This window comes from Balaenoptera ricei, chromosome 5 (assembly GCF_028023285.1).
Source record: "Balaenoptera ricei isolate mBalRic1 chromosome 5, mBalRic1.hap2, whole genome shotgun sequence".
Taxonomy (NCBI): domain Eukaryota; kingdom Metazoa; phylum Chordata; class Mammalia; order Artiodactyla; family Balaenopteridae; genus Balaenoptera; species Balaenoptera ricei.
In genome coordinates, this window is record NC_082643.1 from 112,954,990 (window position 1) to 112,981,598 (window position 26,609).

The 26,609-nt window shown below is 39.1% G+C and overlaps 1 protein-coding gene across 1 annotated transcript; it reads right to left on the reverse strand.

The window, feature by feature from the left end:
* Positions 1 to 4,226: 4,226 nt before the first annotated feature.
* On the reverse strand, positions 4,227 to 26,609 carry PLA2G12A (phospholipase A2 group XIIA). Its single transcript, XM_059923423.1, has 4 exons — positions 26,138 to 26,609; positions 9,095 to 9,171; positions 7,917 to 8,082; positions 4,227 to 5,896 (listed from the first exon to the last, which is right to left on the reverse strand). The coding sequence occupies exons 1-4, from the start codon at positions 26,343 to 26,345 to the stop codon at positions 5,778 to 5,780; spliced, it is 570 nt and encodes a 189-aa protein (XP_059779406.1). The 5' UTR covers positions 26,346 to 26,609; the 3' UTR covers positions 4,227 to 5,777.

Sequence of the window (26,609 nt, forward strand, 5' to 3'; positions counted from 1 at the left end):
GCGTTTGCTCCTCCTCACGCCCTCAAAGGTGCAGGCTGTTGTGTGTTCCTGTTTCCCTAGTAGTCCTTTCTCCAGTACGAGTTACTTCATAGGATTTGTAAGAATTTACAATATTTTAAAACGCTCTTTGTTTGTATAGCGGATTCGGGCCAAAGTAAACTAGATGCCACTCCAGGATTCTCAAGTGTGGCTTTTATAAGTAGAGGTAATTCGGGGAAGGAATCATGCAGAAATCAGGAGACCGGACTCTGGGGTCTGTAGACTATGGCTTTTAACGACCCAGAGCATGTCTGCTGCATTTAATTGAGCTCCTCTTCGGGTGGTTGGCTAGTGTGTAAATGTACTTCAACGAACAACTCTGAAATCGGAAGAAAAGGTGGCTTCCTCTTTCCATCTTCTCTGGGTCTTGCCATTTAACAAGTAACCGTCATCAGACTGGGGGATAAAATGTGTTAAGGCACCATTTCTAATACATTAAAATAAGTATAAGGGATCCGTCTTCTATAAGCATCACCCCTTTATTGGGGAGGGAAAAATAAAATCTAACTTGGTAACTTTTCCTACATGTACTTGTGGTTCAGAAGTCTTGCTTGGTCACTGAATAGAATATGAAATCAAAGGATTTTACTCACCCCATGCCACTTACTGTTCAGTTCCTTGTAGGCATAAAATATTTCCCGAGTCACTAGCTTTGTTCCTTATTCTGCGGTGAAGACATGGAGTATTGGTATCTCCCTTGTATGGTGGTTGTAACAACTGAGTTAAATCACTGTATTCAGAACAGTGCCTGGCTTGTGAAGAGCTCAATACATTTTTATTGCCACCATCTTAAGCTTATTGAAAGCAAAATTGGCCTTCTTTCGGTTTCCCCATTACAAAGCAGTTGCTTAGTATGTAGGAGGTGCTCAATAAATATTTATCCATTGAATGCGATTCAGGGTTTCAGCATTTGCACTCTGGACTTTACCCAGTTTCAATGAGTTATCTGACCACCAGAGCCTCCTGTCCTCCTGCCTGGTTTTCAGGGTCTACTCTGCTTGAGCCCTGAAAACACTCCTTATATAGAAGCGGAACTCCAATTGGCTGACCTTCCATTTATCTGAAAGGAGCAGATGAAAGGAATTTTTTTTCCCCTTAAGTGTCTTGTTATCTCAGAATATTGTATTGCTTTTATAGCATGTGGTTATATAAAGATACTGTCTACCTTAAGAGACATAAATACAAAGCATTAGGATACTTATTTTACAATTATAAATGCTAAATTCTAGCTTTTTAAAGCAACAGCTATCCCCCCAGTAAAAAGGGTAAGTGCCTGGGATTGGGAAATGGGCTGTCTAGGTTCTAATCCTGGCTCCATGATTTTATTGGCTGTGAGACCATGGACAAGTACTTAAGGCAGTTTAACCTCTCCCAGCTTCAAATTCTTCTCCGTAAAATGGGGATCAAATTTACTCAATAGCTGAGATAGTAACTGCCAAAATTCCAGAATAGTACCCAGCCCACAGTAAGTTTTCAGTACATGTTATTTTTAGCTACTGAAGATTACCTACACCAGTTCTCAAACCGTAGTCTCTGAATCAGCAGGATCAACATCATCTGGGAACATACTAGAAATGCAAACTCTTGGGACCTACACAATCAGACCTACTGGATGAGAAACTGGGGGTGGGGTCCAGCAGCTCATTTTAACAAGCCCTCCAGTGATTCTGCTGCATGCTCACGTTTGAGACATAGACTAATTAGAATCCTACAAGGAATCTCTTCCTTCTCAAGAAGAACCCAAAGCAATTCCATATTATTAAAATAATTAAGATATACTAAAGACCAAAAGTTAATGGGCAGGATGGCTTGATTCTTGCCATTATAGTGACTTTTAGTGACTTTTTTTAGTGACTTTTAGAAGTCACTTTTATGGAATTTTCTGAAACTGAAGCTCTTAGCCAACTGTTACCTATCCAAAGAATGAAATATATGGAATAAAGTTAAATTCAGAGATACTTCTAAAACTTAAATTTTGGCCTTTTTTCTTTTTTCAGTGTTTACCCCACTAAACCTTGTTTTTTTCCTGTATAAATCATAGGAATACCAAATTTCTATAATTCTGATTACTACACTTAAGAAAACCTGAGAGCCAACAAAGACATATTTGTAAAGTAGTCAGCAAGGAGACTCTGAAGGATGTTCTGGAAACCTAATAAGCCCGAGACAAAAAAAAGCATAACATCACGTGACCTGTATGCAAATATGACACTGCTGATCTGGTTTTATTTTTATTGATAACTATTAATTTAGCTATTTTTCATATACTGGTTGTACACAATTCTGTGAGGAAAAACAGCAAACTAAAGGGGCTATTTCAATCATTAGAGCCAGGTGTTATACAAGACTTGAATATACTGCAGGGAGTATCTGTCAATTTTGACCAATGCAATGTAATCTATATGGAAGGATCCTTACCTAATAGGTTTCATTCTACTCCCCAAAGTTACTAAAGTCAGTCTACTAAAAAGAGTTGTTTTTACAGAAGGACTCCACTGTCTTCATTTTGTTAGATGTTATTCCTGTTTTGTACCAGGATAAAATAATGACCATTCTGACCTCCTGCCAACCTTGTACATCTATAAATAGTGACAGAAATATCACTTTTTCATTTTAGGGAGAAGTAGTTATAAGCTAACAAAACAACTTTTTAATTAGTACTACTAGTCTAGACTAGTCTAGGGGGTCACTGAAGGAAATCCTGCTCGAGAAGATGTGTTTGCCCTCATGTTTCAATTCTGTCTTCCTTACAACTTCTTTGTGCCTTGGTTTCTCCACCTATGAAATGAATACAGCCATGTCTGTCCCTGGAAGAGGTGTGCCAAAAGACTTTAAAAAGACAGGCATTATTTGAAGGCAATATAGTTTTATTATTTTAAAATATCAATGTATGTCTTGCAAACAGCTGCTAAAAGCTAGTTTTTTTGGGGTGATTTTGTTTTTTAATTTATTCTGTGGATAAGGAAAATACCATCCTTAAAGCTTAAATATATGCCCTGTCGTACAGAATTCAAGTGAAGACAGTACAAACTTATCTTCAGCTTAATATATATACACATAAATAATTACAGATATGTACATGTACATGGGTTAATATACACATATTTCCTAGCTCTGTTTGCTGGGAGGGTCTAGAAGCAGTGATACCCCAGTAGAACCAAGCTATCCAGTGTCCAGATCTTGGTTTCTAAGTTCCACTGTAAACCATTCTTCAATAAAAGGAACCTTTGAAAAGAGGCTGATTCTAGGGCTGGGGCTGGGAATATATAAGATGAGCCTGAAGCAACTTTCCTACTTTCTTACCAGAAAGGATGGAGATGCTCAAAAGTCAAAAGGATGGTTCAGGTCAAAGACACACAGAGTCAAACTGACGTAACTCCCAATGGCCAAGCTGGAACAATTTGTAAATATTACCCACAGTACAAAAGAAATAGGCATGAATCCATACTGACACAAATAACTGAATAATAAATGGATATGGGGAGGGGCGGATGGTGACAAGAATTTCAAGTACTACAATAGATACACCCCCCTCCCAGGAGGCAGAATATAATCTTGCCCACCCCTCGCCTCCCACAGACTGGACTTGGTGACTGGTTTCCAAAGAACAAAAGCATGGAAAGGGAAAAACAGTAGCTTTATAGTGGAGGAAACTAACAGACACTACCTTAATCAAATGTCTAGAGTTTACACAACATCAAGTCGATAGCAGTCAACTACCTATATGATTTGATGAGAAAAACCACTCGCCTCTTGGTTTTCTTCCTAAAAATCCATAACCCTAGTCCAAACATGAGGAAAACGTAAGACTAACCCAAATTGAGGGACATTCTACAAGACACCTGACCAGTACGCCTCAAAACTGTCAAGGTTATGAAAAACAAGGAAAGACGAGGAACCATCACAGACTAGAGGCTAAGTAGACATGGTGTATCCTAAAGTCGATCATGGAAAAGGAAAACGACATTAGTGGAAAACCTAGTGTAATCCTAATAAAGTCTAGAGTTTTGTTAATAGTAATTACCAATGTTGGTTTCTTAACAAATGTTTCGTGTTTATGTAAAATGTTAACATTGGGGTAAGGGGTATACAAGAAGTCTCTATACTGTCTCTGCAACTCTTCTGTAAATCTAAAATTATTCCTAGATAAGTTTTTAAAATTTGAACATAAAAACTGCTTCTACTGATTTTTGTACATAATTTATGACCATGAATTAAATATTTTACAAAGACATTGACTTTGTCCTCTTGAGAAAGCCAATACTGCCAAGAAAATCCATGAATTTATTACATGTTTAAAGTTACCTGGTCAAGTAATACAACTGGAGCCCAGTTTGCTTACTTAGCCCTGAGGGATACACTTGCCTTGTCTAATAGAGGACACATCTATTAGCAGAATAGCTGCCACCATCTCAGTCTGGGAAGCCATCAGGTTCTCAGTGATAACATATATTCAAAGTGAGGAATGTGGCCCTTTTTCCAGAACATATTTTTCATTCATCCCAATTCTGCCTGTATTGATTTAGAAAGAACCACTTCTGCTGGTGCTGTCTTTCTCTGACTTTCCAAGCAGTTCATCTTAATAACTTTGGCCAGAGGTTACCCAAAAGATATACATGGCTAGGGAACGTCGACAGCCAGTGATAAGCAAAGAATGGTAGAGGAACACAGCTGAGCTTTCCAAGGGGTTGAAAAGCTTTCAATCCTCACAGACATTTTCAGAGGCAGTTGAAGTTCTGGGATTTGCTCTTAAACATCTGTTAATAATTTTCCATAAAAGATAGTTCTTTGGATCCTGCTTTTCCATCCCTTTTGACTCCACAGTTAAAGACTTAAAAAACCCAACAATATCAAGAACAATTTTTATGAAGGCCAATATTAGTAAAAGGTTTACAGTCTTTTAAAAATATCCCAGAATCTACCAAGAGTAAGTCCTAGGGAGTAAACACCAAAGCATATAACGCATATAATGCTCTGATGTGTATATTAAACAACTTTTCATTTGTCTCATTAAATCCATCTTTTCTCCAATTTAGGCAAAGTTTATATAGCAAAATATGAAATTTGTCATGAGTGGTTCATAAAATGGGCTATGCTTCTGAATTTTGTTCACGTCACCTTCTAGGCACATATTAATACCTAAATATCCTAGTTTTGTTTCCTAAGAGGTCCCAGGAGATGGTTCCAATTTTACAAGAGAAACAGACATGTCCTTGTAACTAGTCCTGTCATTCATAGAAGTGTGGCTTATTCATATGCTCAGTGGGCTATGGAAAAACTGTTTGTGTTAATTAAAAGAGCAAAAATAAAGTCAGATCTTTCTGGGCATAAATGTATATTTTAAATTTTACAGTAAACAAACATACTTTTAAGTGAAGATTTCCCCATATTTCCAAATAAGATAATGTTGAACATACCTTACAATGAATTTTACATTTGACCTTATTTTTTGATAAATATAGTTGTGAAAATTGAGTTAGACTCTTTCTTTTAAAAAATTCTCCCTTAACATGCACCTCTTTCTGTGATTGTCAAGACAATATGGCACACTAAGGCAGCAACATCCAGGAAGATAACCTGCATTTGTTTCTTTAGTTTGAAGTTTTAATGTCAAAATAAGGTCTTAAAATAATCCTTTCACAAAAATAAGGCAGCTTTATGCTGTGAAAACATTAGCTCTTTGTCAAAGGTTATGTTCTTCTATCCTCATCTGCTGTCACCACCTGTCAGTATCTTCTTTAAAGATCAGTTTTTTCTTCGTAGCGACACCTACATGCGGCTCGTTGGCTGTCCAGGTACGGCTTACAGCCTAAATGTATAACGCTGTCAAACAAGACCTCCACGGTGGTTTCACATGCTGCAAAGTAAGAAAGTGCCATTACTGTTAGGCAACTGCAAAGCATCACTCTCTCTTCACATATATTACATGTTTCAGCACAATGTCAGGCACAGGCTTAGTGGGCACTTACACCTATTTTAGGTGAAAGTCTTCCCAACCCTCGCAAACTAGTAGCATATATATACAAAGACTTTCTGTTTCAGCCTCTCTACCTGTATCTACTTTTTCTTTGCATGCAACTATTCAAACCAACTTTCTGTACTAGACAGTCTCTCTCAATAGCACTGATCAGTTCATCACTGTTGATTTTCCTTTTATATGAAAAATATCACTAATAGAGATGCCTGATAACACTCAAATTTGCACTTTAAGGAAGGACTTCCAGGTGCAGAAAAAAATGAAGGTTAAAAATAGAGAAACATCAAAACATTTAATTATAGCCAATAGCTTTTAACGATCACACATGATTTAAGATGCTTAAAGTATGAAATGGACCCCAGTCTCTTTCTTTGACCAATATCCAAATTTGGCTTGGGAGGGGAGACACAGGAATCCAAGGTGTTTTTTCCTCTGGTGGGGTTTCTTAATTTTTTTGAAAGACTATAAAAAAGATAACAGATTTAACTTTTCTTATTCTAAGAAACCTGGAACACTCAGGTAAGATTATCTTAATATACTATACTTACAGAGACATGGCACAGAGTGGCTTTTAGTTATCCAAATACTTCTAGTTTCCAATATTCATGTTAAGAAAGAAACTTTTCATTACAAAATCTTGGCATTTTCAAAGTTTTCCAAAAGGCTATGCCATTAAGGAATACAACCAACCACAGAAGTGTAAAGGTTATGATTACTAAATAGGAGACTGCAAGGAAACTGGTTTCATCATTTAACATTAGCATATCCTTAGGTCAGAAAACAGGAAACACATCTATCTGTGCTTCAACTGGACAACTAGTTTACCTTAGCCAAAAGCTTTCAAAGGGATTCAGAGGTTGTGAGTTCAAGCTTCACCTGGAGCAGAGATTTCCTCCTTGTTATTACTTCCTAGTTATTACTAGAATTTCAGAATAACACCTATAATATGAGACTATTTGGGGAATACTGGAATAGAACACAAGTTTTAAAGTATGCAACTTGGGACAAGTTACTTCTTTCTGAACCTCAATTTCCTTCCTTTAAAAAGGGGCATAATGCCAACTAGTACTTTGGGTTTCTGTGAACATCAATGAAAACATATCTCAAGTATCTAGCACAGTATCTTACAGAAAGTGCTTAAAAATGGTAGTTTCCTTTCTTGCCCCTTCTTACTGCCCCTCCTCTTCTGATTTCAGTGTATGGTACATTCTTTGGCTTGACAGTAAAGAAATCTTGTTGACTATTAGTATTTGTACAGCAATGTGTATTTCTACAAATATTTCATTTTATCCTTATGACAACTCTACAAGATGGGTATTACCGTTCTCATTTTATAAATGAGGACACTGAAACGCCTATTACCTTTGCTGACTTTGTTTTGTATCCCTTCACTGCAATAATCATCACCGTGAGTATGACTACATGCTGAGCCCTGTGAGTTCTCTTGGCAAATCACTGAACCTGGGGGGGGGGGGGTGGTTTTGAGGACCTTCCTGACACAGATACATATGAAAAGACAGAGTTAAGACTCAAATCTTCCAGAACTTCCTACTCCAAATCCAATGTGCTATACTCCGAACTTCACTGGATCCAGAATTTCAAACTTCAGGCTCTGGGTAATTAGAACTACACTACAGGGCACAAGATTTTGGATGAATTCTTCTCTAGCTCACACACCCTCCTCCCCAGGTTTCCTAACACTTCTTGCTTCTGTGATTGCAAACCATTTTAGATGGTAAAATCATTGACTTCTCAGCTCAGAAAATTGAAGGGGCTGTTTCACCATAGATAAGGTAATACATAGTGAAAGATTTCTATCGGTATATCTTGTACTAACACAAAAGCATCTAATAAAACTTCCCAGACTGCACTCATCCCCATCCCACCGAATCAGCCTTACCCTGCACATGCTGAGCTAGCCCTAGTGTTTTCTGCACATCTCGGCAAATCTTGGAGAGGCAATACTGAAACTCCTCATCACAGTCGTTTTTGCTTTTGCCGCAGGTCTCATAGCACCTGTCGTGTTGGTTGCAGCACTTTGTCAAGGAAGGGATGCCAATGTTAAGCTGAAAGAGACATTTGGATGGATGATTGCTGATGAAATTCAAACCTTCTCTGAAGTAGCGCATCAAAGAAACTTAGAAATCAAAGACAACACTGTTATATAGATAATTTCCAAAATTCGTTTCTGCCTCCAAATGCTTTCCAGGTTAGATTTCTCTCCATCACCCTCACTTGCACCCACCCATGTTACTCCATCCTCTCAGCCATGCCTCAAAGCTCCCTATTGTGCAATGTTAGAGAATTCACAGTCATTTGCCGGTAGCAAACGCAACTTCCAATTGTCCAAAACACAAAACATAATTTTAAGAATAGAAAGATAAAGCTAGGAGCTTTAGAAGACTTTTGCAGGGGCTATGCAAGTATGATTTTTGGATATTCCCAAGTATTTTGCGCCTCCTCCTTCAATAAAATGTACTTTATATGAAATGTCACCAACAACTTCTAAGTTCCTACAACTCAAACTTTATTTTTGGTTTTTATGGTTTAATCTTTAAGTGTTCATCCATTCCCTAAAGACGTTATTCCTTCGAATCTGTAATTATCTTTAACTATTTTAAATAACTTTATATGCAAAACCCTTGTGTCTAGGAATCACTTTCATAAAACATTTTTCTCCCATAATACTGGCTCAGATTCAGCCTCCCTTACAACAAACACACAGCTATCCCACTTAGCCTAGTTTTAATATAGAAAATATTATGCTTTCCTGTACTTTTTCATCCTAAGTAGTGTTACTTCTATACTCTAAACTTTTCAATCATACTTGTGACATGAGGAAATATTATTTAAATGGTATTAACATCTACAAGATTAAAAAATAAAACATGACTTTTACTCCATTTAGTTTCATTAGGACTTATTAAATGTGTTTTAGCTATAAAAGAATATAACAAACCTGATCACTATTACAAAAAACAAAATTATTTCTGAGCCTGAGAACATACTGATGGTGTATCAAGAGTATTCCGTAGCCTACCAATCATAAAAACTTCGCAAATAAAAAATGATATTTACATGAACACCGAACAGTGGGGAGCCACATCCATTCGGCGGGGAGGGTTTATATCCGTAACGTGGAACAGGCTTAGATCCTATAAAATATAAATGGTATCATAATTAATTTTCAAATATGCTAGAGAATACATACACAAAAAGGTCTACAATGTGCTAGACTAGCCCTGGAAATATTTACTATTTGGATGCTAACATAAGTGACTATGTGTTTATTCGGATGAGCATTAAAAATGCTAATTTGTCTACTGAATTATTTTTACTTTTCCTGAAGCAAAATATGTACAAACGTGTACATGTACGCATAGATGGCAGTTCATAAAATATTATGGTGGTTCATAAAATGTAATTATATTTGCAAGCCTACACCATACAAACATGTGAATCCTTATTCTGGACTTCTGTCAATTTCAGAGCTTACATGCCAGACTAGGTCCATATATGTGAAACATAAATCCACACCATTTTCCTGTACATTCTAATGCTTATATATTTAGGTTAAAATCTACAGGGCAAGAACTGTATCTACCCAACCTCAGCCAACGCTCCATTGTACACAAACCTCAATAACCATTAACTAGAGCCTAAAGCTAAGGAAGACACGGTCATCTGATCATTTAATTACTTTAATATCATTATAAGACATTACAGGACCATTCTAGCCCAGACTCCAACCAACCATTTCACAAATATACTCCTCTGCCATCTAAGGAAAAAGGCAAGAAACAAAGATAGCTTGGTAAACTATTACTCCAGTTATACTCTCCTTAATAGCACCAATAGTTCAGTAACAAGGAGAAAGATGACATTATCAAAGCAATCTTAAATGTTGGAAGATACTCCAGAAATATCTCTCCTCATGTAATACAGAAATCACTTCAATATACCGAAGAGTTTTTGAATGTTTCCCACAATCCTATAGTGTCAGGAAACAGCCTACTCCATTGTGGACTGGCATTAACTGTTGAGTTCTTTCTTCTCTTTTTTGCGTAAATTCTACCTGTAAGCAATCCTCTGCCCTCTGGGGGACACAAAGCCACCCAATTCCCTATTTTACATGATAATCCTTTCACACACCTGGGGCTACCATTTATCTTCCACAAATAAAATATCCCCAGTTATTCCAAATACCACCCCACATTTGGATACTTCGGAGAGACACAAAGTATTCCACCAACTTTCATTCAATTAACATTTATAACTAGGAGACTTTAAGTTTGCCCTCCAAAAGTAAAGTGAGGAAGAAAAAAAGCAACCCTTCCAGTAATCAGCCATCAAAATAAGTAATCCACTCAAAGTAATGAACTAAAAATGGTTTAAGGGCGCTGCTAAGACTCACATGCTCAACTGAGGTGACCAAGGAGAGCCTCAAGAGAGCATAACTTCACGGAGATATAAAGTTCCACCCAGTCTGAAGTACAATGTGTACAAAAGGGAATCGTTATGATGGATCTAGCAAAGAGGAGGCCAATGACAGAAGTTTCTCTAGCACTGTCCAAGAGGAGGGCTGTTCCTGGGCCCTTGGAAGATGAAGGTAGATGCCTCAGGCTATCACAGGTGAGTCACTGTGATCCTTCAACTCCTGCTTTTAGTCCTTCACTCTTAAGAAAACTCTTTACGATTTCGCATTCCACTCTAAAGGGGCTACAGAGAGAGGATATTCTAACTATCAATACTTGGATATCTAATGGGCACCTCAAACTTAAGGTGTACCTCCTGCCATTCACCCCCAAACCTGCTCCATCCACAGTTCCCTCTTCTCAGGTAACAGAAATCCATCCTTCCATGTGCTCAGGGAAAAAACCTCAGCCATCTTTAACTCTCTCATTTTCTTATATCCCACATCCAATTCAACAGCATATCCTGTTGACTCTACCTTCAAAATATTCAGAATCTAACCACTTCTCACCACCTCCACTGCTACCATCCTGCTCCAAGTCACCATGGATTACTGCCATAACCCAACTAGTCTTTTTGGTTTCCCCACCCAACACCACCTCCAGCCATGGTCCAATCTCAACACTGAACCTGAGTGATCCTATTAAAATATATGTTAGATTAAGTCTTTGCTCTGCCAAAACCCCTCCAATGGTTTGCTAGTATTTTATTCAGAATAAAAGCTGGGACTTTCCTGGTGGTCCAGTGGTTAAAACTCTGCACTTCCACTGAGGGGTGCGTGGGTTCGAACCCTGGTTGGGGAACTAAGATCCTATATGCCATGCTGCACAGCCAGAAAAAAAAAAAAAAAAAAAAGAAAAAAGTCAAAAGTCCTTTCATTGTCTATAAGCCCTATATAATGGCATCTCCGACCTCATCTCCTTACTGTTCTCTCTCCTCTTCCTTCCTTCCTCACTCCATCCCATCACATCTGACCTCTTTGCTGGGCCACAGACACTCCAGGTCTGCTCTTGCCTTAGTGTCACTGAAGCTGCTGTTTTTCTATGTGGATACTCTTCCTCCTGACATCTACATACTTCTTCATGTTCAAGGCCTTTTCTGACCATACCATTGGTAGCACATATGACCTTCTAACATATTACTAACCTATTTTGTTTATTATCTGTCACCCCATATTAAAATATAAACTCTTTGAGGGCAGGGATTTTTGTCTATTTTGTACCCCCAACGCATAGTGCAATGTCTGGCATATAGTTAGGTTCTCAATAAATATTTGTTGATGAATGAATGAATGAAGAATACTTGGAAGCCTAATATTCATGGCAGTTATAATACTCATTATAAATAAACGGGTACTGCTGTTTACCCTTCAGTCTCTTTTGAGTTTGGTGAGCATTCATCAGCTTCCAAAGACTGATCACTTCTAGTTTGTCACATCCAGAATGTGGCACCCCAAACTGAACACCATTAGGAATGATGGGTCTATTTTGAGCTGGATAAACTACTTGTATTAATATAACCTAAGACAGCATATGTTTCAGCTATGTCTCAGTGCTAAAATACAGCACAGGACTTCCCTGGTGGCACAGTGGCTAAGAATCCACTTGCCAATGCAGGGGACACGGGTTTGAGGCCTGGTCTGGGAAGATCCCACATGCCGAGCAATGAAGCCCGTGTGCCACAACTACTGAGCCTGCACTCTAGAGCCTGTGAGCCACAACTACTGAGCTTGTACTCTAGGGCCTGTGAGCCACAACTACTGAGCCCGCATGGCACAACTACTGAAGCCCATGCACCTAGAGCCCGTGCTCCGCAACGAGAAGCCACCACAATGAGAAGCCCGCGCACCGCAGCGAAAAGTAGCCCCCGCTTGCTGTAACTAGAGAAAGCCCACGCGCAGCAATGAAGACCCAATGCAGCCAAAAAATAAATAAATTTTAAAAAATAAAATAAAATACAGCACAATAACAGTAGAAAAAAGTTTTTTTTCTAAAATGAACTTTTTAACATCTACTGCTAGAGGCTCAGCACTTCTGCCATTTAATTTTTGAGCCTAAAACACTAGGTTATAAAACTCTTATCTTGTTAGTTTTAGTTCATCATTCAGGACTGTTAAGCAGATTTTAAATCTAGAGGTATTCACCCAGTGTTACTTGTTATACCCAGATATTCACAAACTTGAGACACTGATTTAACCAGGACAGAGATCTGCAACACCCTGCTAGAGATGAGCCCTCTCTACAAGAAGCCATGACGTCATTAACCCAATCCTTTGGGTAGACCGCTTAGCCAGTTGTGATTTCACCTAAAACAAGTTCTATCCAGCCTACACTTCTCATGGGAGTATCATGAGAGACTAGGCATCTGATCTACCCTACCATGCTAGAAACCTCTTCACCGAAAGGGAGGAAGGCTGAATCAGCATTATATCCTTGGGGAAGCCATTCTAGCCCCTTGAAGTTCTCTCTTGTCAAGGGTTTTAACAATCAACTGTCTAAAATGTTTAGAAACTCATGTAGCAAGAGATACTAAGCAGTGAGTCACATTTATAGTCTGAAAAAAGTACAATAAATATGCCAAAGAGTGTTCAAAAAGTCTGGAAACAGAAAAAATAGTTTATTTAATATACATATTTTTTTCAGGTTAACAACTGGACTTTTTGCTTTAAATTAAGAAGCATATCACCTTAAAAGGTGCCTGGAGGGTGGGATGGGGAGGGTGGGAGGGAGGGAGATGCAAGAGGGAAGAGAAATGGGAACATATTGTATATGTATAACTGATTCACTTTGTTATAAAGCAGAAGCTAACACACTATTGTAAGGCAATTATACTTCAATAAAGATGTTTAAAAAAAAAAAAAAAAAAAAAAAGGTGCCTGGAGATTGAAGCAACACATATCAGGCATATTACTTGAAAATCTAACCAACAAGCTGTTTATCCTGTTTCCAACTTTGTGGATACCCCGTACACTACCCCTGCCAGTCTCCAGATTTCTGGTACTTATCTCTTCTCTATGAGGATCAAAGATTACCACCCTCAGACAACTGATACGGGCCTAGAGTTTTAAAGGCATGTGGATGTCTAATCTCTTCAAGTGTCTGCTTTTTTTTTTTTTTTTAACCAGAAAGTTATTTCTCTCAATGTTATACAACAGTAGCACTTCTATTTTCCCTTCCCTTTGTTTTTTATATAAACCCATACACTTTTCTTCGATTTTGGGTCTATAAAAACATTTCTGAACATTCTGATGTGTACAATAATAGTGATACATACCTGTGTGCATATGTGTTGATATATACAGACATTACCTCATTTTGTAAAAGATAATTACCTTTGAACGGGAGAACGATTAGAAGCAAATGAAGTCAGGGAAAACAAAACAAAATATACTTACTATAAGAGAATAAAGAGGAAAAGAGTACAGAGAAAATCAGCTGGCAAAAATGAAAATGGAGGCAAGGATGGAAGTAGTAGTCATCTCAAACATGGCTAGTGCTTAAAACTGTCCTAAGAGAGGAGCTGCTAAAATGGAGTAATAAAGAACATAGATCTACTGTATGTGAAATACTAGACAATAACACCATGAAATAAGTGCTGGTAAAACTGGCTCTCCAGTGTAAGTGGAAAAAGGGGCATGTGTTTCTTTTTTGTTTCTTTTGAAGGAACCTACTATTATCAGTTCCTCAGAGAGGCCTTTCTTACTCACTCTATTTGGAATAGTGCCCCTTCACTTTTATATCCATTCCATACACCCACGGTTGGCTTTATTTTTCTTTCTAACATTTATTAACCAAATTAACATAATTAGTTTCTATGGAGACAGCAATTTTGTCTTGCTCACCTAGAAGATGCCTGGCACAAAGTGGGTGCACAGGAAATCACCAGATGAAAAAATGAGAAACATTCCTTGCTGAAATTAAAATCTTCTTTATCCACAGCAAAACATAAAACAAAACAAAACCAAAACAAACAAAACAACCCCCCCCAAAAAAAACCCCAGAAAATTGAACTAGTTTCCTGAAATTTTTTAAAGTGTTTTAAATTCTAAATTCATCTTTATGTTGAAATAATTATTTCTGAGCAACTTACACAGAAGGTTGTTGATTTAAGATTAAGTGGATATGGCGAAGGCTGAGAGGAGTGAGGACAAGGTGGCGGAGTGGAAGGATCTGAGCTCAGCCCCTCTCATGAAAACACCAAAATCACAACTAATTGCTGAACAACCACTGAAAAGGACTGGAACCTACCAAAAACGATATTCTACTCCCAAAGACAAAGAAACCACAAGAAGGTGGTAGGAGGGTGCATTTGCCATACAATCAAATCCCATACCCGCCAGGTGGATGACCGACAAAATGGAAAATAATTATATCACAGACTTATCTCCCACTAAGAGTTCTGAGCCCCAGGTCAGGCTCCCCAGTCTGGGCGTGTGGCATCAGGAGGAGGAACCCCCAGAACATTGTGCTTTGAAGGTCAGGGGGGCTTGACTGCAGGAAATCAACAGGACGGGAGAAAACAGAAAGGCCTCTCTTGGAGGACACACACAAGGCCTTGGGTGCATCGGGACCCAGGGGAAAAAGCGGTGACTTCATAAGACCAGACCTACCTGCTGATCTTGGAGGGTCTCCTGGGGAGACGGGGGGCACTTATGGCTCACTGTGGGGACAAGGACACTGGCAGCAGAGTTATTTGGAAGTACTCGTTGGCATGAGCTGTCGTGGAGACCACCATTTTGATGCCAAGACCTGGCCCCACCCTCCCCTGTGCTGGGAAGCCTCAGGCTAAACAACCAACAAGGAAGGAACACAGCCCCACCAATCAGCAGACAGGCTACTTAAAGTCTTCTTAAGCCCACAGCCACCTCTAAACACACTGTTTGACATGGCCCTGCCCACCAGAGGGACAACACCCAGCTCCACGCCCCAGTGGCACCAGTCCCTCCCACCAGGAAGCCTGCACAAGCCTCCTAGACCACTCTCACCCACAGAAGCAAGAGGAACTACAATCCTGCAGCCTGTGGGACCACAAACACAGAGTTAGACAAAATGAGACAGCAGAGGAGTATGTTCCAAACAAAGGAAAAGACAAAACCCCTGAAGAACTAAGTGAAGTGGAGATAAGCAATCTACCCGAAAAACAATTCAGAATAATGATAGTAAAGATGATCCAAGATCTCAGAAAAGGTGGAGGCACAGATCGAGGATATACAAGAAATGTTTCACAGAGAGCTAGAAGAATTAAAGTACAAACAGAGTTCAACAATACAATAAATGCAATAAAAAATACATTAGAAGGAATCAATAGCAGAACAAATGAAGCAGAAGAACGGATAAGTGAGCTGAAGACAGAATGGTGTAAATCACTGCCATGGAACAGAATAAAGAAAAAAGAATGAAAAGAAATGAGGACAGTCTCAGAGACCTCTGAGACAACATTAAATGCACCAACATTCACATTGTAGGGGTTCCAGAAAGAGAAAAGAGACAGAAAGAGTCTGAGAAAATACTTGAAGAGATAATAGCTGAAAACTTCCCTAACATGGGAAAGGAAACAGTCACCCGAGTCCAGGAAGTGCAGAGAGTCCCATACAGGATAAACCCAAAGAGGAACACACTGAGACACATATTAATCAAACGGACAAAAATTAAAGACAAAGAGAAATATTAAGAGCAACAAGGGAAAAGCAACAAATAACATACAAAGGAATCCCCATAAGGTTATCAGATGATTTTTCAGCAGAAACTCTGCAGGCCAGAAGGGAGTGGCACAATATATTTAAAATGATGAAAGGGGAAAACCTACAACCAAGAATACTCTACCAGCAAGGCTCTCATTTAGATTCGAGGAAGAAATCAAAAGCTTTACAGACAAGCGAAAGCTAAGAGAATTCAGCACCACCAAACCAGCTTTACAACAAATGCTAAAGGAACTTCTCTAGGTGGAAAAGAAAAAGCCACAACTAGAAACAAGAAAATTATGAGCGGGAAAGCTCACCAGTAAAAGCAAACACACAGTAAAGATAGGAAATCATCCACACACAAATACGATATCAAAACCAGCAATCGTGGGGCTTCCCCGGTGGCACAGTGGTTAAGAATCCGCCTGCCAATGCAGGGGACATGGGTTCAAGCCCTGGTCCGGGAAGATCCCACATGACGCAGAGCAACTAAGCCTGTGCGCCACAGCTACTGAGCATGTGCTCTAGAGCCCCCGAGTCACAACTACTGAGCCCATGTGCCACAACTACTGAAGCCCACGTGCCTACAGCCCGTGCTCCACAAGAGAAGCCACCGCAATGAGAAACCTGCGCACTGCAATGAAGAGTAGCACCCACTCGCTGCAACTAGATAAAGCCCGTGTGCAGCAACAAAGACCCAACACAGCTAAAAATAAAGTAAAAGAAAAAACCAAACAAAAAAACCCAGCAATCGTGAGAAGAGGAGAGTACAAATGCAGGATATAGGAAATGTATTTGAAATTAAGAGACCAACAACTTAAAACAATCTTGTATATGTACAGACTGCTATAGCAAAACCTCATGGTAACCGCAAACCAAAAATCTACAATAGACAGACACACACAGACAAAATAGGAATCCAAACACAACATTAAAGATAGTCATCCAGTCACAAGACAGGAGAACAAAAAAGGTAGGGAAGAAAAAAGACCTACAAAAACAAATCCAAAACAATTAACAAAACGGCAGTAAGAACATAGATATCAATAATTACCTTAAATGTAGATGAATTAAATGCTCCAATCAAAAGACACAGACTGGCTGAATGAATACAAAAACAAGACCCATGTATATTCTGTCTACTAGAGGCCCACTTCAGATCTAGGGACACACACAGACTGAAAGTGAGGGGATGGAAAAAGGTATTCCATGCAAATGGAAATCAAAATAAAATGGGAGTAGCAATACTCATATCTGACAAAATAGACTTTAAAGACTGTTACAAGAGACAAAGAAGGACACTACATAACGATCAAGGGAGCAATCCAAGAAGAAGATATAACAATTATAAATATATATGCACTCAACGTAGGAGCACCCCAATATATAAAGGAAATGCTAATAGCCATAAAAGAAGAAATCAACAGTAACAGAATAATAGTGGGGGACTTTGACACCCCACTTACATCAATGGACAGATCATCCAGACAGAAAGTCAATAAGGAAACACAGGCCTTCAATGATACATCAGACCAGATGGACTTAATTGATATTTATAGAACATTCCATCCAAAAGCAGCAGAATACACATTCCTTTCAAGTGCACACGAAACATTCTCCAGGATAGATCACATGCTGGGGCCTAAAGCAAGCTTTGGTAAATTTAAGAAAACTGAAATCATATCAAGCATCTTTTCTGACAAACAATGAGATTAGAAATCAGCTACAAGAAAAAAACTGTAAAAATCACAAACATGTGGAGGGTAAGCAATATGTTACTAAACAACCAATGGATCACTGAAGAAATCAAAGAGGAAATCAAAAACTACTTACAGACATTATGAAATTATATTCATATAATTATATGAAGTTATACCTATTGGTTTATACTAAAGGAGACTATGACCACTAAAAAAAAAAAAATACCTACAGACAAATGAAAACAAAAATATGATCCAAACCCTATGGGACACAGCAAAAGCAGTTCTAAGAGGGAAGTTTATAGCAATACAATCTTACCTCAGGAAACAAGAAAAATCACAAATAAATAACCTAAACTTACACCTAAAGCAACCAGAGAAAGAAGAACAAAAAACCCAAAGTTAGCAGAAGGAAAGAAATCATAAAGATCAGAGCAAAAATAAATGAAATAGAGATGAAGAAAACAATAGAAAAGATCAATGAAACCAAAGGCTGGTTCTTTGAGAAGATAAACAAAATTGATAAACCTTTAGCCAGACTCATCAAGAAAAAAAGGGAGAGGGCTCAAATCAATAAAATGAGAAATGAAAAAGGAGAAGTTACAACTGACACCACAGAAATACAAAGGATCTTAAGAGACTACTACAAGCAACTATATGCCAATAAAATGGACAAATTCTTAGAAAGGTACAATCTCCCAAAACTGAACCAGGAAGAAATAGAAAATATGAAGAGACCAATCACAAGCACTGAAATTGAAACTGTGATGAAAAATCTTCCAACAAACAAAAGTCCAGGACCAGATGGTTTCACAGGCGAATTCTAGCAAACATTTAGAGAAGAGTTAACACCTATCCTCCTCCAACTATTTCCAAAATTGCAGAGGAAGGAACACTTCTAAACTCATTCTATGAGGCCACCATCACCTTGATACCAAAACCAGACAAAGATACCACAAAAAAAGAAAATTGCAGGCCAATATCACTGATGAACATAGATGTAAAAATCCTCAACAAAATACTAGCAAACCAAATCCAACAATACATTCGAAGGCTCATACACCATAGTCAAGTGGGATTTATCCCAGGGATGCAAGGATTTTTTTAATTCCACAAATCAATCAGTGTGATACACCACATTAACTAACTGAAGAATAAAAACCATGTGATCATCTCAACAGATGCAGAAAAAGCTTTTGACAAAATCCAACACCCATTTGTGATAAAAGCTCTCCAGAAAGTGGGTATAGAGGGAACATACCTCAACATAATAAAGGCCATATATCACAAACCCACAGATGATATCATACTCAATGGCGAAAAGCTAAAAGTATTTCCTCTATAATAAGGAACAAGAGAAGGATGTCCACTCTCACTACTTTTATTCAACATTGTTTTGGAAGTCCTAGCCATGGCAATCAGAGAAGAAAAAGAAATAAAAGGAATCCAAATTGGAAAAGAAGTTAAACTGTCACTGTTTGCAGATGACATACTACTATACATCACAGAAAATCCTAAAGGTGACACCAGAAAACTACTAGAGCTCATCAATGAATTTGGTAAAATTGCAGGATACAAAATTAATACACAGAAATCTGTTGCATTTCTATACATTAACAAAAGATCAGGAAAAGAAATGAAGGAAACAATCCCATTTACCACTGCAACAAAAAGAATACCTAGGAATAAACCTACCTAAGGAAGCAAAAGATCTATTCTCTGAAAACTATAAGATGCTGATGAAAGAAATTGAAGATGACACAGACAGATGGAAAAATATACCATGTTCTTGATTGGAAGAATCAATATTGTCAAAATGACTATACTACCCAAGGTAATCTACAGATTCAATGCAATCCCTATCAAATTACCAATGGCATTTTTCATGGAACTAGAACAAATAATTCTAAAATTTGTATGGAAACACAAAAGACTCTCAATAGCCAAAGCAGTACTGAGAAAGAAAAACGGAGCTGGAGGAATCAGGCTTCCTGAGTTCAGACTATACTCTAAAGCTACAGTATTCAAAACACTATGGTACTGGCACAAAGACTTATAGATCAATGTAACAAGACAGAAAGCCCAGAAATAAACCTATGCCCCTATGGTCAATTAATCTATGACAAAGGAGGCAAGGGTATACAGTGGAGAAAAGACAGTTTCTTCAATAAGTGGTGTTGGGAAAACTGGACAGCTACATGTAAAAGAATGAAATTAGAACATTCTCTAACACCATACACAAAAATAAACTCAAAATGGATTAAAGACCTATATGTAAGACTGGATACTATAAAACTCTTAGAGGAAAACATAGGCACAACACTCTTTGACATAAATTGCAGCAATATCTTTTTGGATCCACCTCCCAAACTAATGAAAATAAAAACAAAAATAAACAAATGGGACCGAATTAAACTCAAAAGCTTTTGCACAGCAAAGGAAACCATACACAAAATAAAAAGACAAGCCCCAGAATGGGAGAAAATATTTGCAAATGATGTGACCAACAAGGGATTAATCTCCAAAATATACAAACAGCTCATGCAGCTCAATAAAAAAATAACAAACAACCCAATCAAAAACTGGGCAGAAGACCTAAATAGACATTTCTCCAAAAAGCACATGAAAAGATGCTCAACATCACTAATTATTAGAGAAATGCAAATCAAAACTACAATGAGGTATCACCTCACAGTGGTCAGAATGGGCATCATCAAAAAGTCTACAAACAATAAATGCTGGAGAGAATGTGGAGAAAAGCGAACCCTCCTACACTGCTGGTTGGAATGTAAGTCAGTACAGCCACTATGGAGAACAGTATGGAGGTTCCTTAAAAAAACTAAAAATAGATCTACCATATGATCCAGCAATCCCACTTCTGGGCACATATCCGGAGAAAACCATACTTTGAAAAGATACATGCAACCCAATGTTCACTGCAGTACTATTTACAATAGCCAAGACATGGAAGCAACCTAAATGTCCATCGACAGATGAGTGGATAAAGAAGATGTGGTACATATGTACAATGGAATATTACTCAGCCATAAAAAAGAATGAAATAATGCCATTCGCAGCAATATGGATGGGCCTAGAGATTATCATACTAAGTGACAAAAGTCACACAAAATGATACAAATGAATTTATTTACAAAACAGAAACAGATTCACAGACTTAGAAAACAAACTTATGGTTACCAGAGGGGAAAGGTGGGGGAGGGATAAATTAGGAGGTTGGGATTAACACATACACAGTGCTATATATAAAACAGATAAACAACAAGGACCTACTGTATAGCACAGGGAACTCCACTCAGTACTCTGTAATAATTTACATGGGGAAAGAATCTAAGAATAGATGTATGTATATGTATAACTAAATCACTTTGCTGTACACCTGAAACTAACACAACACTGTAAATCAACTATACTCCAATGTAAAATAAAAATTAAAAAATAAATAAAAGTTAAAAAAAGAAAAAATGGTTAAGTTGATATAGATACCATGATTACAACTGTATTCATATCATTTTAAGTGTTGTTATAAAAGGTGTTATAAGCTGCTGATCATTAAAAATATTTAGCATTTCTACTGGTGCCAGTTTTTACTAAGTACTATGAACCGAAATGTGTCCCCGCCAAAATCATATACTGAAGTCCTAACTCTCAATGTATTTGGTGATAGGGCCTTTAGGAGGTAATTAGGGTTAGACAAGGTCACGAGGGTAGGGCCCTCATGACAGGATTAGTACCCTTATAAGAAGAGGCACCAGAGAACTTACTTTCCCTTCACCCCCTGCCCCTACCATGCAAGAAGGCAGCTGTCTGCAAGCCAGAAAGAGAGCTCTCACCACAGAAAAGTGTTGGCTAGGGCTTTCCTGGTGGCGCAGTGGTTAAGAATCCACCTGCCAATGCAGGGGATACGGATGCGATCCCTGGCCCAGGAAGATCCCACATGCCACGGAGCAACTGAGCCCACGTGCCACAACTACTGAGCCCACGTGCCACAACTACTGAAGCCCATGTGCCTAGAGCCCGTGCTCGGCAACACGAGAAGCCACCGCAATGAGAAGCCCGCGCACCGCAAGGAAGAGTGGCCCCCGCTCGCCGCAACTAGAGAAAGCCCTTGCGCAGCAACGAAGACCCAAAGCAGCCAAAAATAAATAAATAAATACATTAAAAAAAAAAAAAGTGTTGGCTAAACCCTGATCTTGGACTTTCTAGTCTTCAGAACTGTAAGAAATAAACTCCTGTTGTTTACATCACCCCAGTCTGTGGTATTTTATTATAGCAACCTGGGCAGACTAACACACAAAGCAAGCAAAAACTCAACAGTAGAATAAACAACATCAGAGTCAAACCAAAAATCCATGATGTGTTGGGGTCACCGTCCCCTAAAATTTGTAAGCAGAAATTACAAATTACAATATCTTAGCTTTATTGTACAGAAAGCTAAGAAAAAAAATGAGATCGGAATAAGAGTTTTAAAAACAAACCAGGGACTTCCCTGGCGGTCCAGTGGTTAAGACTCTGCCCTTCCACTGCAGGGGGTGCAGGTTCGATCCCTGGTCGGGGAGCTAAGATTCTACATGCCACAGGGTGCTGCCAAACAAAACAAAACAGAACAAAACAAAAACCAAATCCACTACATACAACTACATGGAAATACTATTCACTGATTTCACTTTTTGACTAAGCGACTGCTCTTATCTGATGCTTTATGTTTTATCATCTGTATGGGCAGTTGAAATCTAAAGATTCTCCTGGACTGAGACAATGATACTTCTTTTCTACATATTTTTCTTAATTTGGTGTAAATACCTTCAAGAGACCAATTTCCTTCACCTGAAAGACATTGAAATGGACGAGAAGCATGAAGGGAAGCCTGTTGGGTCACAGAAAGATCTTATCACTGTGTTTTGTATGAAGCCGTACAGAATCCCAACCTGCTTTCCCAAACACTTGAAACTTTAAATTCCTGATTATTAATCTCCAAAGGGCCCTTATGCTACTTTATTTTTCTAGTACATTCACTTTCCTATTTTCCTCAATCTCCAACACTTCTATTCCCACCTTCTCACTCAGCTGATGACCTCGATTCCTACTTCACTGAGAAAACCAAGGCAATGAGAGGATAACTTGAACACTACCCACCTAACTGGCATCTGTGCCCATATCCTCTCTGCTCTTGGCCAATCTATTTATGTACTAGAACTCACTCCTCTCACCTAAGGACATGACTCCAATAATTCTCCTTCCTCTCTCCCTTATTAGTGTTTTTACTCTCTGCTGAATCATTCTCAAAAGCATACAAATATGCTGTTATTTTTCCTAATGAACCGAAAACTAGTTTTTCCATGATCACCACCCCCGGCTCCCCCCCACCGCTCCCCCCCCACAACCGCTTTCAGTTAATGGCAACACCATCCTTACAATTATTCAGGCTGAAAACTTTGGAATCCTTTTTTAGTTTACTCACAGCCTCCTTCTAAGCCATTAGCAAATGCTTTAGGCTCTTCCTTCAAAATACACCCCAAATCCAACCACTTCTCACCACCTTTATTGCTACCACCCTGAACAAAACTACCACCATGTTTGGTCTGAATTTTTGCACCCGTCACTTCGCCTCCATTCTTGCTCCCCCACCTCTCTCGACCCTTTTTATTCTGAGCACGACAGCCAAAGGGATCCTGTTAAGATATCAATTACTGAATGAATTGATGACTTATTCATAATTCTAAAAACATTTTACAAGCCAATTTTGTTTTCTATTTTTAAAGGAAATTGGAAAATTTTCTTCCTCAATCTTCTCTGCTGTCAGGGAGAAAAAAGTTAAAAGAAAAAAACAGTGACCATTAAATTTGCCCCCCTAAGTAAATTTATTTCACTCTCCGTAAAGCCTTGTTCCCACCCTAGGCAGGATGGCCAGAAGGAGCAAATCTCCATAATGCTGGCCCTTCACCAGAGCAAAGATAAGTGAATGCAACAAATCTGTGCCCTTTAATCCAACACCTCTCCCTCCGTTAAGTCTTTTTTTTTAAGGTTCCCTTGACCTCTTTACTGCGACTATTAATCACCCCTTAATCACCATGCTCCTTTAATTTTGAGACTTGTCTGTTTCTGTTTGGTCCTGATTTGGTCACTAATATTCCAGAATACAGGAAAGGTTGAGACAGTGTTCCAGGGAGACTGCTCAAGTAACAGCAATTAAAGAACAATCTTCATTATGTTGGAATTATCAACACGGTGACTTGGAACCACAATCCTATGAGCAGACAGTACTTGCTAAGTACTAAAAGATTTTCACTGAAGCATACCGTTTCCTAAATTCTCGAGTTCATTTGTGTTTTTTTAAGCTGGAGACCTTGCTCTAAACTCCAAATGGTAAATTTTGTGAGGCTTGTGGAAGAGAAGAGGATTAAGAAAAAGGAAAGATTAAAATAATATTTTTAATAAGAATAGTATCCGTTTAACTTCAGAGATATTTTAAATGTAATAAACGAAACTAAATAAACTCTAGAACGCTTGACTCATAATAAATTTATGAAGACTGATCCTTCCAAGTCTTTCCTATCTCAGTAAATGGCAACTACATCCTTCCTCTGGCTCAGGCCAAAACCTTCAGAGTCATCCTTGCCTGGCATTTCAGCTCTGGTCCTTTACACTTGCTGTTCCCTCTGCCTGGATTGTTCTTTCCCTAGATCATCACAGTGCCACCTTCCCCATTTCAGATTTCTTCTCAAATATTATCTCTTCAGTGAGGCCTTCCCCCAACCTATTTAAAAGAGTAAACTAATGCCTCCCAACACCGCCACTGACGGTTCCCCTGCTGTACTGTTCTGGAATCACTGGCACACTGCAGATCTACACACACTGCAGATTTGGCTTGTTTTACTTATTCTTTAGTTTACTGTCTCTCCCCAGCAGAATGTAAGCTCCATGGACAGAAATTCTGTCAGTTTTGTTCACTGCCAAATCTCCAATTGGTACAACGCCTGACACATAGCAGGCACTCAATTATTTGTTTAATGAATGGGGATGACCAAGTAAAACTATCACATCTGCCTCAGGAAAAGCAACCATTTAATCTTCAAATTACTCACTTAACTTATTCCTCCTAACAAGCTCTACAAGGACAAAAACATCCTTCCTGATTGAACACTGGTGGTAACGTTTAGGCATACATTTAGGAAGGAATGAAATTTAGCAATTCATAGCATATAAGATATAGTTCATTCTTTACCTCCATTAACAGAAAACTAGAAATTATGACCGCATGTTGCATCACGTTTTCACATGACAGAGGTCCCTTTACAATTCACCTACGTATAGTCCAGTTTTACCTCTAAAGTCCTTTAGTTCCCTATTATTTTGAGCTGCCAAGCATTAAATTAACTAGGCCCAAACCTTGTCCACTTTTATTGGAAACATGACCTCCCAATTACTTTCTTAACATTTTGAGATTCAAAAAAGAAGCCCAAGTACTTTGTCTGAACTATTACAACATCTAAGCATTCAAAAAAGTCAAGTGCTTCAAAAGAACGATCTCTGCCTGAAATACTAAGTTATTATAACCAACAATGCCACCAAACAAGTTCTCAGATTCAAACAGAATTAAAGTTTAAAAATATGAAAAAGTAAATCAAAAGAATAATATTAATAGCAACCAACAATGAGGAGGCAGCGTCACTGGTATCTAAGGAAAGAAAATTCCTGTCAAGTACTGCTAGAATCATTTCCTAGAAGAGTTAATCAGAACTCTTTCTCAACAGTAAAGTACACCAAAAGTCTGTACAAAGGTCGCAATTTATTGTCTGTAGCTTTGCAGAAAAAAAAAAAAATTTAAACCAATTCTTGAGAAAGTTAAAAAAGCATGACTTTAAAATTCCTGCTATGTTTTGCGTGTTCAGCTGACTAATTTAAAGGCGCTAAAATCAGTCTGTTTCACTCCATCCCCATGATGCTACGTCACTAACTTCTTAGGCAACTTTCACGCAATTTCAACAATAACAACAAAAGTAAATCAGACGCAACGAAAACAGAATGGAGAGTACACTCTCAGGCGATCTCTCACATTCTAACAATGGTGGCGCGAACTCGTCAGCAGGTTTCTCAATCACAAAAATGGCAAGAATCTAGCGATAGTTAAGTTTTTCCAGGGCCAGAAGACACCGTCAAGGTCTGCCTGGCATCTCACACCTCCACGACCTCGGTCCCCCGCAAAAGCCCTGAAAGCACGGGCCTCGCAGGGCCTGGGGCTCCCCTCACCGTCACTGCACTTATACTGGCAGAGCCCGTCCTCGCCTCCCAGGAGGTCCAAGGCGGCGTTCAGGTACGTGTCTATCTTGTGAACGCCGTTCCGGATGGTCTTCAGGGTGGCTCTCCAGTCGGTGGTCTGGGCCTGCTCCTGGCACCTGAAAGCGGCGGTCAGGAGGAGAAGAAGGACGGCGAGCACGGGCCGCAGGAGCAGGGCCATCCGCGCAGCGCCGGGCCGTGCTAGGCCGCACGGGTCCCCGGAGCCGCGCCCTAGGCAGCGTCCCTCGGGTCGCCCTAGGCAGCGGCGCGGGCCCGGGGCTTGGCGACGGCGGCCAGCTCCATGCCCACGCCTCCTGCCCGGCTGGGAGGCGGGCCCTCACCGCCTGCAACAAGCTCCCGCTGGGAGACAGTGCGCCGGCGGAGATCAGGGAGCGGCACACGCGCCCACCTGGGCGGGCCGCGGCCCCTGTGCGCCTGCGCCAAG